Below are 17,710 nucleotides of genomic sequence, written 5' to 3' on the forward strand. Positions count from 1 at the left end.
TCTGACCAGTCAATGAACCTCCCTAATACTCAGTTTCTTTACCTATTGAGTGGGAATAATTATCTTAATGATAGGAAACTTATGGTGATGTCACAATAATAAAGGACTCTGAAAAATGAATTGGTATATATTATGTCAACAATAAAGCATGGGGCTGGGGTTGTGACTCAGTGGTAGAGTGCTTGCCTAGCACATGTGAGGCACTGGGTTTGATTCTCAGCACCACATAAAAATAAAATAAAAGATATTATGTCCATCTACAACTAAAAATATTAAAAAAAACAAGAAAGTGTGACAGTGTATGGATTAATTCAGAGAATTAACTTGCTATATTGCAAGTATTTAGGCTATTAGGATATAATTGTAATTATGTAAAGTGAACTTTGTAATGACAGAAGCTGAAACCTGTTAGAAATACTGGATCTATCAGAAATACTGGATCTAAGGAAAGCAGGGTTACAGCTTCCTAGTAGGCTGACGAAGATTTTCCTCCGTGAAATGAGGGACTGAGTAGACACTCTGTTCCAGATACATACTTGGCCTCTAGAAATGGAAGCAGTGGAAATGTATGTATGTCTTTGAGTCTTGAAGGTTGTTTTGAATGACAAAGTGACTTGGGAAACACAGCATCTTTAGTTATCAGCTACCTCTTGGGAGGACAGTAGCAGCTGCTGTTGGAAGAAGCTGAGGAGGAATGGGTATAGTCTAGTGCATACTGGAGAACCGTTATTGACAAAGTATTTAGGGTTGGGCAGCTAGGCCAGGAAAGAGAGAGGCTTAGAAGTGGAATTAGGTTTCAGGGGTATGGGTGGGGCAGGAAGTTATATGAAAGATAGGAAATGTAAGGTACTACAGAATATCTTGAGTGGATTTATCTGGATTCATATTCACTTATAAAAATAGACTTAAAGAATATCTTGAGTGGATTTCAGTCTGAATTTAAAAAATACTTTCAGGAAGAGAACATAAAACTTCTTGAAAAATTAATTCCAAAGATAAATAATTCTGTGTTCAAGGAGACCCCCTCAGCTTGGAGTTCCTATCCATTTCCTGATGGGCTCCTGTACACGTGTTAAGACGAGGAGACCTCTGGGTTCATACCTTGGAAACTCTCATCACAGATGCAGATGGCGCCAGTGGTACAGTATCCGTGTCCACTGCAGAGTTTGGGGCAAGCCTCTCCAATGTACACGTGGTCAATGGCCCAGCTTTGCTTCTCGGTTTCCTCACCCTTCTGAATCCAGCGGAACTGTGTTGCACTGAAGAGATCCAGAGAGAACAAAAGAGAGTCATTAGGCTGATATTTCCCCTGGCTGTGCCCAGCCTCTGTCTCTGGGAAAGACGACCTGAGAAAAGGGCTTCCCAAACTTTTGAAGTCCCCCAAAGATAAAGGCGAGCAAACTCGTATCCCTCAGACTCAGGGAGTATATCCCAAAATGCCTTCTTGGAAGCTTTTATCATCCTGAAATTTTTATGTGAATTTTCTGTTCTATTCCATAATACTTTGGTGTCCATTTTTTCCTATGGAGGTGCATCCTTTCCAAATCTTTGAGTAAAATGCATGCTGCTTTAGAGAGATTGCACAGCATTGTATTTGTCCTCAGTTCTGTGCAACCTGGCAGTCATGCATCCCAGGGGACATTCCTATCTGGATGAGAAGCACAGTCTTGCGAGAGCAGAACATTAGGGTAGAACTGGTGCCAGTTCCAGTCTTTGTTTAGGGTCTGGCATTTAGAGGCTGAGTGAGTTTGGCACATGCATGGTATATAGTTAAAAGGAAATCTGAGATCTATGAATCATTTACAAACAAGCTCTAATATCTTTTTTTTTCTTGGGACATGCAATTGTTATTTAGGGGCATGGATTGGCAAGAAGAGGGCAAGAAAACAGGGAGGGTCCTAGGGCTGCAACTAAAACTCAGGCCTCTCTTTATCATGAACTTTGTAGAGACCGCCAGATGGTTCCACTAAGCATAACTTCACATGCAACCCACCTGGAGGAGACATGGTCGGGCAGCTGGATGGTGATTCTCTTCCAGCTGGAGCTGTTGACGGCATTGTAGATGGTGGCTTCGTGGAACTGGAAGGGGGAACAGCCAATGCTGTTTGAAGAGGAAGGAAGGCACTGGGTCTGAACAAGCTGCCAGGAATCGGACCTGCAGGAACCAGAAGAGTTGCATTAGACAAGTCTTAAGAGAAATATATGACTAATCTAATGTGAAGACAATACTTTGGGTGGGGTTAAATAATTTTATGTGAATTTCCTGTATCATAAACATATTTGTAATTAGATATCACCAAAAGAAAAACTGAAAATAATTTCTCATAAGAAATATTCTGACTCTTCAAAAGCACACTGATACATTCACAAACAACAGAATAAAATAATAGCATGCATGACAATGAGATCTAGTCACAATGTAAAATGTGCCATATCAGTCTTCTAAACGGCTAATATGCTTTAGGAGATGTGACTCTGGCTGAAGCATATGCAGATTATTCATTGATTAAAATTATTCTTAAGGCTGATTAAAAATGACCAACATGGGGTTGGGGAGATAGCTCAGCTGGTAGAGTGCTTGCCTCCCAAGCACAGGCCCTGAGTTTGATCCCCAGTACCGCAAAAAAAAAACAAAAAAACGACCAACATGAATAAAGCAGTTCTACTCTGAGGACAGATGTAGTGTTCTGCTAATTTTAAAATATAAAGTTTCTTGGTTTGAAGGGAAAATTTGAAGATGTATAAATTTTATACAAAGGAAATCTGTATGAAAATACACACGAAGTATTCTTTTCAATACACAAGATTCCTTCACTGTAAGTAGCTGCCTTATAAGTAGATAAGCATTTAAATTGTGTGTCTAAATTTGGAAAATATTTAACATTATTTTGACTAACCTTGCATCCTTAGTGTATTCCAGCATCACAGAATGAAGGTCACCACAGGAAGTTGCTTCACAACCCACTACAATCTAAAGCAAACACAAACAGTCTATATAAAGGCAAGACTAAATGATATCTAATTAGAAAGTCCATTAATTAGAAATCCCATCTCTCTCCATCACAATTCTGATGAGGCAATCAAGAAGTGTTCAGAGAAGGTTTTATAGAGCAACTGCCAGGACACAGAGTTCACTTTTTTCTGAGTTCTATTAAAGATTTGCAATTTTCCACGTACATGGGAACTTAAGATTTTATAAGGAACTATTTCTACTAACTTGATTAGTGTAACATCTTATATCAATTTGGTTAAAAAGAAAGTCATACTAGAATTTATGGAAAGAAATTGAAAGTATTACTGCTTTAAAACATTTCACTGTTATTCTAATTTTGTTGATGCTACTGTTAAATTTTTATTTGGATTTAAAGTAGACATTTTTAATTACTTAGTATTCATTCTTAGGATTTTTTACCTTTGTATGTGAATAAAAGCTTCCCAGAGTATATGAAATCAAATGGTTGAATCATTAATAATGCATAAATGCTATAAAATTTGATGATTCAAATTTAAGTCCTAATCATCTATTTAATCATTAAATCCTATTTCAGTGCTGATATTAGGGAAGATAAGTACTAAAATACCAGGCTGTACACTCCTGAGGAAAACAGCTCTGAATTCAAGGCGAGAGTAAGAAACATTCCAATGGTGGTAACGGGAAAGGATATAAACAAAATGCTGTGGTGTTTCATAGGAAGGGGAAATTGTATTTGATTAAATGGATTAGAAAATAATTCATTGACTAGGGTGCATGCGAGCTGCCCCTAGAGGAATGGGAAGAGTCTGAGAGAGAGACAGCAGAAAGATATTTAGGTAGAAGAATGAGTGTTAGCAGATACAGAAGTCCAGATTTTAGTGCATTGTGTATTTGGACCTAAGTGGAGAGTATGTGGAATATTGGGAGACAAGGTTCGAAAGATCAGTTGAATTTGGAAGAACATGAGTTGTAGTGTAAGGTGTTTGATCTTAATTTGGTATGCAACAGAGAGTCACTGAAGGTTTCTGAGGAGTGGACTGATGAACTCAGCTGTGCTTTGTAAAGGTCAATCTCACTGTGATGTCAAAGTCAGGTAGGAGTGGAGAAAGGCTGGGGGTGAAGAGTACTTAGTGGACAATTGACTTAGGGCAAGAATGGAGTGGTAATAGTGCAAACAGAAGATTTGATGGAAGCTAAGAACATTGGAAATTAGAATTAGAAGGGTACAGGAATCGGTTAGCTGGGAAAAGTGACTAATCAAAGACTATTATTTCAAGGTAGTCACTAGGTGAAAGGTGGTACCATCAACAGAATAAAAAAATCAGAAAGTGGAGTTGTATGAGGAAGGGAGATATTAGGTTCACTGTTAGACATGTTAAATTGAGGTGCAATTAGAAAAAGCAGAAACATGAAGATGCTATTAAAAATATTGAGTTAATTGTTAATGACCCAGCCAAACATAGATAATGCAGATTTGAGATCTGCTTTTCAGGTTATGATACTTGAAGCTAGAGGATTGGATAAAATTGCCATTGGTGACAATGAGTATAGAAGAGAAAAGAAATCTGAGATGCATTGAGAAATGCTGACATTTAAAGGGCTGAGGGAAAAAAAAGCAAAAAGGAGACATAAATAGATATCAAAAAGCAGGGTGTGGTGGTACAGTCTTGTAATCCCAGTGACTCTACTCTGGAGACTGAGGCAGGAGCATCACAAGTTCAAAACCAGCCTCAGCTACTTAACAAGGCCCTAGGTAACTTAGGGAGACCGTCTCAAAATAAAATGTAAAAAGGGCTGGGGATGTGACTTTGTTGTTATGCACACCTGGGTTTAATCTCACCCCCTGCCCCAAAATGTAGAGATAAGAGAACCAGAAGTGAAGTCAAGGAGATAGAGATTTCCAGAGTTTGGAGAGGGTAAGGATAAAAAAAGAGCTGGGGATGTGACTTAGTTGTTAAGCACCCTTGGGTTCAATCTCCTCCCCTCAAAATGTACAGATAAAAGAACCAGCAGTGAAACCAAGGAGAAAGAGATTTCCAGAGTTTGGAGAGGGTTAGGATAGATAACAGTGTCAAATGGTTCAGAGGAAAGGAAAGATGAGGAATGGAGGAGAGCTATGGGGTGCAGTGTAGAAAGCCTATGGTGACTTTGAAGAATACAGGGTTTATTTCTCTCTTTCTTTGTGTCTCTCTCTCTCTCTCTCTCTCTCTCTTTTGTAGTGCTGGGGATGGAACCAGGGCTTCATGCATGCACTCTACCACCACTGAGCCACATTCCCAGCCCACTGAGGGATGCAGTTTTGAAAGATACAGTGATATTTACCTATTTCTGGGGACAAACTTTCTTTCTTTTTTCTTTTAAATAAACTGACTTGGTTAGAGACAAAAATTACCCTCTCCTTCAGTCCTACGGTGACAGAAGCTCCAAAAGAGAAGGTACCAGTCAACTCAATCAAATGTGATGCTTTTGAAATGTCACAGTGTGGGACTGGCTGAGGACAAACTTTCAGTCTCAAGGAACATCCTGGAAGTAGGGGTGGTGTAACACTGGATATGCCTTGGACAACCTTCATGCCATTAAAGTTAATAGTCCTGAGGGAGCAGTGGCATTTGGGAAGCTTGCCTCTCCTTCCAGTCTCTGAAGGAGAGTTCAACACAGCCAAAGCAAAAAGCAAATACATTTTTATTTCTGCTGATAAAGATTCTTAGTATTAATCACCACTGCAGTACATCTTTTTAAATAAGGGTATTAGAATAACTGTTGTCTTTTAAAATTATCTAGTTATAAACTGCATTTCTGTAGTGCCATTTTTAAAAGTGTGTTTTGCATTAGAGAGACATTAATTGCTATTACTCTGTCTTTCTCTCTATTAATCACCTGTTCTGCCTTCCCTTCTATTTCTCTATGCAAATAAAATATGCAGTTTTAGATTCAAAATTTCCCTCTAGTTCTCTGAGGGTTTGGGAAACTCCAGCTGGGGTAATGTACAGGTTTGTGAAGTCAGAGACAAGGGAAAATGGAAGGATATACTGAAAAAGGATGGACCAAGAAGCAAATGACCTGAGACAGATGACAGGCATCGAGTAAGGGAAAGACCAGGAAAGGAGAGAACTGGGCAGCATAAGAGAGTTGCAGAGAGTTAGAACCTCTGCACCTCTTGGAGCTTTTTATTTATAAGATCTGGGAAAATGAAATCAAGCCTACATCTGTGAGATACATCATAGTTATACTTCTTGTGATGTCCTGACATGTTCAGAGATTCTCTCTATGCTCAAGTCATCATACTTGAACAAAGGCCTTTGTGAAGGATTGCCTCCTTCATTCACAAGATACAGTCTTTTTTAATGAATGAAATCAATCATTTCTTTACAGCTGTCCAAATAAAAATTCTCCCCCAAGCCCCCAATACAACACTCCATTCTGTTATGAAGAGCCACTTTCCCTTACTTTAAACTGCATCATGTATCCTGGTTGTATAATGAGTTCCCGGGAGGAGAGAGCATTGTGAGTCTTGTCCTTCTTTTTATTTGGCCAGTAGAGGTGGAAGGATGGATTGCCACAGAATCCTGCTGTCCTTACTGCATTAGGGTAAAAACTCCAGTTTTCTTCATGGGAAGTGCCTTCTGTTAAGGTAAATTGGAAGCAATATGGCATGTTATTTTTGTGAACTGATTGGCTTATTGTTGAACTACATTTATGTTCTAACATTTTGCTTACTCCTAAGGACTTATTTTTATTTTATTTAACTGCTTTAATATATATAAATCCAAGGTGAGAACTCAAATTTAGAAAAAAATACTGAATACTAATATAATGACTACCCCATTTTTAAAACCTAATTGATTTTCTGGGTAATTTGCTTCATTATAAAGTTCTCCTTTGTACACTGTTTAAGCCATTGCAATATGTATCTCTGTGACACGGAAATTACTCAAAATTATTTTGGGCCATTATAATTCCACATTTTGCTTTTAGTAGAGTTTATTAAATTATCAGCTGACATTTCAATTAGCAGCCAACTCTGAAGATTTAAAACCACTGGAGAAAAAAAAAATAAAACCACTGGATACAACCACAGTGAACATTTGTTGAACAAGAGTATATACTAGGCTCTCTTCTAAGTGTCTTTCATGTAGTGACTCATCTGAAGACATAAGCACATAAATAGCTCACAGAGAAAACTGTTCAATGCCTTGTTTCTTACCATCATCGAAAGTGTCCACCAATTGACTGGGATTGATTTCTGCCCCACCAATCAAAATGTTGTCTAGTGCCCACTGAGCACGCTCCACCCCAGAGACCACAATTCCATTGCTAATCACAAAAGGCTGCCACCAGCGAAGTCGAGTGGTGTTGGTAAGGGCGTCTTCAGGAAGAAGTATATAGTCGTGTCTAACAGAAATATATTTCTGGAAATCCATCTCATGGAGCAAAGTCCAAGTAATTCCTATAAAAACAAATATACCAACAAAGTAACTTACCTGGAAAAAAAATCCCATAAATTGCCAGTGCACTGCAGATACTACAGTGTTCAATTAGAAAATGAAAAGTGATTTTGTGGACTTTAAGATAGGTATTCACCACTTATAAACAATGTTTCAATATGAGGCTGATGATATGGGAGGAAGGATATTTAAAAATACTTGACCAAAATAAATATTTAAGTAAAAAATATTTTCTGTTTTTAAAATTTAGTTCTGATTCTTAATAGGCATTATTTATCATAAACTGTAAGACACACCATGTTTCTATGACAATAATTTCCAGTATTTACAAGGTATAGCTGTTATAATTCTATGCCATTTGTAGTTAGTTGGACTAGTATGAAGTTTATCTATTTTTTTTTTTTCTGCTATTGGGAATGAAACCCAGGAATTGTATACCTCTGAGCTACATCTCCAGCCCTTTATTTTTGAGATGGGCCTAAGTTGCTGAGGCTGGCTTCAAACTTGCGACTGTCCTGCCTTAGCCTCCGAAGTCTCTGGGAATGGGGGCTGGGGAAATGGTTCAGTGGTAAAGTACTTGCCTGACATGTAGGAGGCCCTGGGTTCAATCCCTACCACTACACACAAAACAAAAACAAAACAAAATAAAAGTCTCTGGGATTACAGGTGTGTGCTACTGCACTGGCTTAAGGTTTTTCTGTTACTGTTTGAAAAGACTGCAGATGAAATGTTTAAATTACTTAAGAAGATACCTTTTGAAAAGGCTAAAATACTCTAGATTCTTCTATTGACTAGTTATTCAGAATGATATGTGTTTGCTATAGCATGTTTTCTAAAGACCTCATAGTATTACCAGTTCATTATTTAGTTACTCCAGAATACTAAAACATAGTTTTGTTGAACAGAATAGTAAAACAGAATTTTATTCTATGACAGACTCATGAATTCAGAATATTTTCACAACTATTAATGAGGTTTTCTTGTAAATCTCCATAGCATTTACTATGTGCTTGTTGACACGAAAATTTTAAAAATGCTTTAAAATGTTCAAAAATTATCTTGAACATTTACTTGGAAAAGTATACTAAATTTTATTAATTATGTCATTTATAATCAAGTTTTAGTTAAGCATAGTGATTTTTTTCTTTATTCATAAAGTTTGGAGGTTTTTCTTTTCTTTTTTAAAGGTGATTTTTCTTTTGATCCCTTAATTCAGGTAGATTTTGCCTAATGCAGAAGTCACATGCATGGGACATGTAACAGGAACAAGATCTTTAGCTTTTCCTTTGTACTTTCAAGATTGACATTATCAGCAAAGTTTTCCTGAGATGTTTCTGAGGGCTGTTGGATGGAATTTGGGAATGTGCTAAAAGGTGTGGCATTAGCCCCTAAAACCTGCCTCCATCAGTAGAGTAGTCCAAAAGCACGCCTTCCTTCCGGCAGATGGGCCGATGGCAGGAGGTCATGTTGTTCTCACTACCGATGCGTCCCCAGTATTGTAGGAATCTAAATGCAAGCACATATTCTCATCAGAATAAGGAATTAGACCATACCCTGCTCAAGTCCTAGATAAGAATTTCTTCCACAGGTGTTCCTTGCTTTGGGGCCAATTTGCTATGTTGCAATAAAAATAATAAAGAATGAACTTACTTTGCACCCCTGAGATCTAAATCTTGAGTAATAGCTTGTCTCACAGTGGATCCCCCAAAATAGAGTGCAGTGTCCTCAGCAAGAATTCCACACTCAGTACAAGTACTTCCACCTTCTAAAGACATCCATAAGTCAGGCTTGATTTCCTCACTGTCAAAGCGCTCCTTTAGGAAAGTCTGAAAAATGAAGTAAGTGGAATTTGCTTAAGAAAAAAAAAAACCCCACAATTTCAGATAATAACTATAGAACACTTAAGACAATACAGAGTTAATTGAATTTAAAACAAATAGAGCTAATTTCAGTGCTTTACCAAAGATATTTTAAAAAGTCAGCAGGATATCTCCACGATTTTCTTTTCTACCATACACTGAAGATCATTTAAACTGCTTAAATAATGCTTAATAATTAGAATTTAAAGTGTAGAGAAAAATCTTAATTTTAATGTTAACTACAGTAACACTCCCATTTGTAAACATATGCTCAAGTGCATACTCCAAATACATACATTAATTTACACAGTATACAGAAGTACTGTTGTAACTTATTATATTATTAAACATGCATAAAAATAAAAATTCAAAAAAATAAAATATAGGCAGACTTTCATGCTTTTCCCTTCAACATTCCCCAGTGGATTTTCCTGGAGTGTGTATGGTTCCTGACTTCAGAGACTACTGAGGCAGCCAAAACCCTTCAGCCTCCAGCATGTAGCAAACCTAGAATGCTTCTATGCTTAGGGAAGGACTTTTGAAACCAAAACTTTCTGTTTGGAGTTAAAAGAAACTTAAGAATTAGAAGGCCATTGGACATACTTTTTGAATCTTTTATTAGAGCCAAGTTGCAAGACATGCAATCGTATGTCAGTCTTACTTTATTCACTAATGATGACAAATGAACATAATTTTTTCATAAATGAAGGTGTGTATGTAAGAGCATAAGTTAGAAGAAAGGAATGGTTGACTGTCAAGACTCTCATTAGAAGGATCTGAGTCAGAATTCACAATTTAGATTTGTATAGTTTCTTATCCAACCTAGGAATACTAATGAAATTGGCATGTTTGTGAAAGAAACTAGATTCATTTTGTTTATTTATTACACATGGCTATAGAGCTATTCTGTCATGTGGTAATTCCATTTGTTAACAATGGACTAACATCTTCAGACATAAGTGAGCATTGTTTCAATTTTAATTTTAATATTTTCAATTCTAAAGTTGTTGAGGTACTAGAGGAAACAAAAATGACAGAACAGGTTTTGTTTACATTGTCTGCCTCTTAGTTGTTAGGTTTTAATCACTTGTGCTTAGCCATTTTTCTGTTACCATAATGATGAATGCTTTATACTTATTTGCAGAAATAAAATGTGTATATGCCAACTGTGTTGAGCATCTGCATTGCTTTGCTTTGCATATTAAATAATGATAGAATAGCTAACGTTCCCCAAAATGACCTTTCTATTCTTTATACACAACCACTTTTCAGCAATCAACAAATCAGAACACAGAATTTTCTGAACTAAAATTTGGGAACTGTTTAAGCCTGCTTGTGAATTTGGTCTTTTGTGATAAAATGTCTATATTATTTGCTTTATTTCATAACAACAACAAAAACAACATCCTTCTTCAAAGGGTGTGTTAATTGAAAAAAAATGAGGCTTAAAAAAGGATTTACTATTGATTTTAAATTACTTAAAAAAAAAAAAAAAAAAAAAAAAAGAACCCAGTGGTTTGGGTGACTGAGGCAGGAAGACTGCAAGTTTCAGGCAGCCTCAGCAACTTAACAAGGCCCTAAGGAACTTAGTGAGATAGTGAGATCCTATCTCAAAAAAAAAAAAAAAAAAAAAGGTGTCCCTGGGTTTAATCCCTGGTGTACACACACAGACACAAAGGGAAACAGAGTGTTCATATTCTTTAACCCACACAGTCTTATTTTATGAATTACATAAATTGTTGTTCTTAATATTCTTGTATCTAAGACTAACTTAAAAGATACTTTTCAGTTTCTACCCAAAGGATTTATTTCCTGGGAGACCCAAAGAACCTTGTGTTAGATCAATGATCATATACATAAACTGGTTCCTAGGCATGACCTTTAATGCAAATAAATGCTTCTGCCAGGGGCTTTTATATTACCTTCAGAGTGTGAGTCAAATAGCAGTTTGGTCCAGAGTATCCTGGATCACAGATGCACTGCTCCTTTAAGCAATCTCCATGACCCCGGCAGTTGTCCAAGCATCCAGGGCCCAGGTAGAAATTATCGATTGCCCACTGCATATCTGAGTACTTCTGATAGAACCTAAACCTTACGGGGCTATTGACAAAGCAAAAGCAAAGGAGTGGAAAACAAAAGTTAATTTTTTTAGGTTCATTTTTCTGCATATGTAGTTAGTACTGGAGAAAAAACATTTAAGAATCTCTCGCTAGATGAAATGAGTTAATAAGAAAACATTTCTGACCAACATTTTCTATTTCTAGCAATGGAGCTGTAAAGTTGATTTCTGCTAAATTTTACAGTATCTGAGCAAACCTGCAAAACGAAATGAAAATCAGTGCAATTACCATGTGAGTAATAGGAATGTTTTAAAATACAAATTTGTAACTTCCACAGATCAGGTTTTATGAACTGGAGTTCAGTGCTTGCGGGGCAACTAAGATTCACTAACTACATTTCTAAACTTGTACAGAAGGTGAGTGAAGTCTTTCAAAGAGCTTGCCACATAACATTCAGACCTCAGGCAGTCGGAAAATAGCAACTTTAAAGTTTCCTTAAGATAATCAATATTCTCAGAATAACTATGCTAATTAGAAAAAGGTTATATTAAAGTTTAATTTTCCTGAGATTTTAAATTTTATCATTGTTCTTCTCTGTCTTCTGGGGGGGGGGAACAAGGCTCAGAATTAACCTTATATTAAAATAAGTCACGCATTTTTGGTTTAAAGAATACAAAGTGCATGAAAGAACTTTGTGGGGTGATATAAATGTTCTGTATCTCGCTTTATGTTGTGGTAACAGGGGTTACACAAGAATAAAAGCTCACTGATCTCAACAATTAAGATGTCTGCATTTTACTGGCTGCAAATTATACCTCACTATAAAGAAAAAAAGGGGAGAGAGAAAGGGAGGGGGAAGCAAGTGGGTATTCAGGTGTTCCCCAGCATCCATTTCATACCTGATGATTCATGTGAGATACCACTGGATGCTGAATCCTCTAACTATCGAGTGGCTCAGGAATAGGCTAATTTGTACCAATGGGATGCAAAGAGGTACTTATTCTGGATCTACTGGAAAGAAAAGCAACTCTCTTTCTCTTCCACTTAACATAGGAAAGGAAGCATTCTGCTCTAGGTTTTGGCTGTCATCTTATGTTCAATAGAGGAATCAGACTTGGTGCAGTGGTGCATGCCTGTAATCCCAGCAACCTGAGGGGCTGAGACAAGAGGATTGCAAGTCTGAGGTCAGCCTCAGCAATTTAGCAAGACCCTAAACAACTTAGTGAGACCCTGTCTCAAAATAAAAAACAAAAAGGTCAAGGATGTAGCTCAATGGTAAAACACCCCTGGGTTAAATCCTCAGTACTGAAAAAGAAAAGAAAAAGTGGAATTGGCCTGAGAGCTGAGTATGACACCCAAGCTGTGGACAAAGAACAAGGAAATAAAAAAGAATAGTGTCTTCGAAGACACTGTTGAACTTCCAAATCAACCAACCCCAGTGTCCATATATCTTTGGATTCTTTCATTAAAGATATAATGTTTCATTTTTAATTAAGTCAATTTGGTTTTTAAATTTTTGTTACTTTTAGTTAAAAACATCCTGATTTAGTTTCCTAGCATGTTAAATTCATTCCAGAAAATCTGTTCCAAGAAGGTGTGAGTGGTCATATAGTAAGTGATTATCTACAGGACACTGGAAAAGCTTTGTGTATGCACATTATTCACAAGCTCTCTATGTTCTGGTCATATATCATAATCTGTTTCAAAAGAAGGTTTTTTATGTAACCAGACTATGTAATTAATTTAGTAGAGGTGCACTTGTCATTTTGTTTAATGTATCTCTTGCCTTAATTTTAGAGTGGAAGGGAACTCTTTTGGAATTACCTTAAATTAACATATCTACAGACTTTCCAGAGCATGGTTTAACCACCTTGGCTCACCACTGCTTCAGGCTAATTACTTTTCACTGCAGGTGCAGAACATAATGCTTTGATAAGAAAAAATGGAACCTATAAGCCAGAATTCAGGCTTTAATTTTCATTTTTTACTTACTTTCCCACTAGGCTTTCAGGAAGTGGGTAGGTGATCCTTTTCCACCCTTTGGTTGGAAAGAATACAGATGGCTGAGAAACACTTCCAGAGCATTTTGGGTCAGCAGGTAAGCACTGAGGGACCAGATAATTCCAGCTCACACCAAAGTCAGTAGAATACTGCACATGAATTTGATTCTGGGCAATTTTTTCAGACACTTTGCATCCAACAGAGATCTAATAAACAAAATCCAAAGAACATCAAGATCATGAAAACCGTATTACATATTTCTGCTCCGAAGACTTGGCTACAAGAAAGCTGCTGAACACTTAGTATACACCATACTGCATTTCCAGGTTCATTACTTGTTCTACTAATGGACAGAGGAGGTGGACAAGTTGCCCAAGATGATAAATTATAGAAAGTGCCAAATGTATTGTGTAGAGGGTTTGGAGAGAAGCTGAAACCTGTGCTTTTGCCACGCTGGCTGATTGCCTTGAAAGGCCTGGGTTTATTCTTACAAATTGTTTTGTTAATGTTCTCGCACTTTTATTTGGCAGAATACTTGACCAAGAAGGATTGCTAACAGCTTTACGAATTTTATTATTTTGTCATACAATTTATGACTCTCAATAAATCACTTTTGACTGTAAGTAAGATGCAGTGAAGGATAATAGAAGTTACTTTTAATAAAGCACAGCACTCGTCATTTATGGAGAGAGCCATAATGTGATTTTTTTTTTTTGCTAAAAAAACTGAGATTTAGGTTGTCAGAATAAATCAGTTGACAAAAAACCTTGACCAAAATCTTGGCCAAAGTTGATCCTGGCATAAATTCTACTCATGCTTGTTTTCTATAATTTCCTTTCTCTAGAAACATCCAAATGTTCTTGTAAAAGAAAAGAAGAGAAAAGAATAACTGTTGGATCCTTAATCTCCTCTTAAGGAATCAGTTTGCCTACGTTATATAATGATTCAAGTCAGGAAGTTGGAATCAGTATCTTACATTTTTATTATCAATTATTTGTTCTATCAGTATTTGAATCCTGAGCAGAAGCACATTTACTCTGATGAAAGGTTCACCTTGAAATAGTTGGGAAATGAAATATTTGTAATCACTAAGCAATATGTAGGTGAGTTGTATGTTACCTAAATATTAAATTTTATTTTTTCAAGGTATATATTAAGTCAATGAAATATCAGGCGATCTTTGTCTCTGATGTTTTTGATTGGTTATATTGCTTAAGTATGGTTATTTATGTAATCAAGGCCATGATGTTTGCACCTTGAATTGCATAATCCAGCCTTCAGTGGGAGTCAGGTCGTGGGTCACTGCATACACTTCTCGTCCATCATGACTGCCACAGATCATGACACCATCGGGAGAGTCACAGAATCTTTCTACTGTGCAATCATCATGGAATAGCCAATGCTCATTCACTTAAAAAAAAAAAAAAAGAAAAATCTATGACAAAAATGCTTTAAGCAAATTTTCACTGTAAGCAAGATTAAGAATTACTTTTTTCAGTCATAAATAACATTTTTATTTCATGTACAGCTGCAAGAATTAGAATTATTTTAAGTAAAAAATCTCTCTTACATACAATATGTAACATACAATCCACGCCAATGTAAACATATGGTTTTTGGAACATGGATACTGGGATTACTGAGATATACAAACTATCTTTTTTAGTATACAGACAAATAAAGGTAATAGATATTAGTTTACACTTGCAAAGAAAAAAGAGCACATTTGTATTGTTTGTGTTGTGAGTGAAAATCAAACGGAAATGTTTATCTAATTTTTAAAAAAGATTTAACTTTGTAAGCAGCATCTAAAACTGAGAAATAAGTTTTAGTAACATCACAGGGAAAAGAGTAAGTTGCTTTTACTTGAATTCTAATAGTATTATCTGGGTAGTTAAAAAGATAGTAAATAAATTGTTCTGTAGCTTTATTGAAGTATAAATGATGTTCGAACGTACACATTTACTACATGCATCTTGATAAGTTTGGATATACTCATATACCTGTGATAACATCACCATTACCATGGTAAACATACCATCACTTTCAAATATTTCTTTGTGTTCTTTTGTGTTTGTGTGTGTGTGTGTGTGTGTGTGTGTGTGTGCTTGCATATATGTTTGTTTTCTTTTTGAGTAAGAACACCTTGCATGATATCTATTCTTAATATATTTTAAGTACACAATATCATATTCTTAACTCTAGATATTATGTTGTACAGTAGATCTTTAGGACTTATTCATCCATATAACAGAAACTTTATACTCATTAAAAATGATTCTCCATTTCCCCCTTCCCCAGATCCTAGTAACAGCCCTATTAACTGAGATGATTTTGGGGAGAGGGTCCTGAAATTTTTTGAGAAAAATTAAAACTCTGCATTGTACAATTTGTTATAAAGATTACTTTTAATCCTGAACTGTGAAACTATACTTAATTTGGCAAAAACTGAAATTGTTCAAGAAACTTGGATTATCTCTGAAATAATGCTATTATAAATTTAAGTCAATAATGTTCTTCATATTTGAATAATTAGGTATGGATATTTAAGTATTCTGGTTAGATGATTCTTTTAATAAATCTTGATTCTTCTTCTAAACCAGATCAACAGCAACTCTTTGAGGAAATACACTCAAAACAAACAAAAACTGATGTGATAGACTTGGGAGACTGTAAAGTAAACTCTAAGTAGCAAGACTATGAATTGATTAGTTCATAATACATCCTATGTGTTGAGTCATTTTCTTTTAAACACATGAGCATGCACGCACACACATCTCATAATTTTCTTTCTCTTTTGGAATGAGTGCAGATGTTTTTACTGATTTTTATCTCAGAATGATTAGAAATTAAACAAATCCATAATTTTTATCTAATGATATACTTTGATCTTACAGGTCCAACTTTTCTCTGGAAGTGTCCTGGTTAGCCTCACATTTACAATGGAGACGAACAAGTACAACTGGAGGCTTGGGACCAGGGCACAAGCAGCAGTTAGATGGCTTCAGAGGATCCAGAGAAGAAACCAAGCAATTTCATTGTAATTCAGGCTTCACCCATGGTGTGTCTGTTTGATTTTGTCTGAGCATAACATGTGCCTGTAGAACAAGCAGCTTATCTCTGGGATTCAAATGGCTACCGCAACATCCTTATCTGTGTCTCCACTCTGAGGGATTTGGAGACACATTTAATCCTACATCACAGATGTAGGACTCAAGAGTCAAAGTGCACAGAAATTTGAATTCCAATCAGAATACCCTGAGCCAGTTTATTCTATGGTACATATTTCATTTTATGCTACAACTCTGCAATCCTGATGAAAGAGGATTAATCAACTAACTCAGCAATCTCTTCTGCAATATCAGAACTATTCTGTAAGTAGCTGTTCCAGTTTCTAGGAATACCATTTTTGTAAGTCAGGAAGGAGATGGATAATTTGTTCCTGCAATTGTATATCACCAATTAAGTCTAAAGTAAAAACCACTTGTAAGGTACTTAAAAAATTAGTCTGTATTTGCTTTTATTCACATAGAAGCAATGTTAAAATTATTCTCAGATTTTAAACTCCCTAATGTAAACCATTGTACAGGGAAAAATAAAAGAGTTACTTAGCAAAGTTCTCAATCAGATTTACATAAGCAAATCTTAATAAACTTCTTAAGAGAATAAGACTATTTACTAATGATGAGGGACATTTTAAGCTTTTTTTGTTTGCGAGGGTCGTTTTATAGTAAATATTTGCAGTTACACTATAGTGTCACATGTGTACTAATAAATGAAATGAATTAATTAACCAAAATATTCAGTAACATCAAAGCAATAAACTATGATAAAATATTATAAAGCTACTAAAATTTTATTTTCAGATATACTTAAGGACATGAAGAAAAATCAGCATTCAATTCTAAATGAAAAGAGCAGGTTACAAAATGTATGTATAATTTGATTATGTTAAAAATGTTTACATAAAGTTAAAGAAAAAAAATGATACCCTAAGAAAATGTGCTGAAATATTGATAATGGTTGTCCTCTGGGTGATATTTATTTTAATTATCATGATATTCTACATTTTATCAATTTCACACTTAGAATATGCATTACTTTTATAATAAGACATTAATAATTAAGTATTTTAAATTATTAAAATTCCACACATTTCAAACTTTTTCCCCACATAGGCGTCATTCCCCTGGGAGATTCTTCCCAGTTTTATGATTGTAAAATTATCCAGGTTGTCCTTTCTGCACAAGATGCTAGAGTTGAGTTGAGTGTGACACATGATCCCATTGTCTGCATAGCTACAGTGGTGTGTATCTAAATGGTAAATTCAGATACATTTGCACAGTGAGTATGAGTATGTCAATAAAGGTT

At 35.8% G+C, this 17,710-nt stretch overlaps 1 protein-coding gene across 3 annotated transcripts in view; it reads right to left on the reverse strand.

The window, feature by feature from the left end:
* The window catches only part of RELN (reelin), a 472,616-nt gene that overhangs the window by 15,357 nt on the left and 439,549 nt on the right, over nucleotides 1-17,710 (reverse strand). For all 3 annotated transcript variants that reach the window (XM_079149959.1, XM_079149958.1, XM_079149957.1), the window contains exons 51-60: nucleotides 14,595-14,749; nucleotides 13,331-13,545; nucleotides 11,201-11,378; nucleotides 9,070-9,245; nucleotides 8,819-8,925; nucleotides 7,179-7,421; nucleotides 6,422-6,597; nucleotides 2,898-2,971; nucleotides 1,994-2,155; nucleotides 1,102-1,259 (exon numbers count right to left, since the gene is read on the reverse strand). In XM_079149959.1, the coding sequence (XP_079006085.1) occupies nucleotides 1,102-1,259; nucleotides 1,994-2,155; nucleotides 2,898-2,971; nucleotides 6,422-6,597; nucleotides 7,179-7,421; nucleotides 8,819-8,925; nucleotides 9,070-9,245; nucleotides 11,201-11,378; nucleotides 13,331-13,545; nucleotides 14,595-14,749 (1,644 nt within the window). The remainder of the gene's footprint in view (nucleotides 1-1,101; nucleotides 1,260-1,993; nucleotides 2,156-2,897; nucleotides 2,972-6,421; nucleotides 6,598-7,178; nucleotides 7,422-8,818; nucleotides 8,926-9,069; nucleotides 9,246-11,200; nucleotides 11,379-13,330; nucleotides 13,546-14,594; nucleotides 14,750-17,710) is intronic.

The sequence above is a fragment of the Sciurus vulgaris genome, assembly GCF_902686455.1.
Source record: "Sciurus vulgaris genome assembly, chromosome: 8".
NCBI lineage: Eukaryota > Metazoa > Chordata > Mammalia > Rodentia > Sciuridae > Sciurus > Sciurus vulgaris.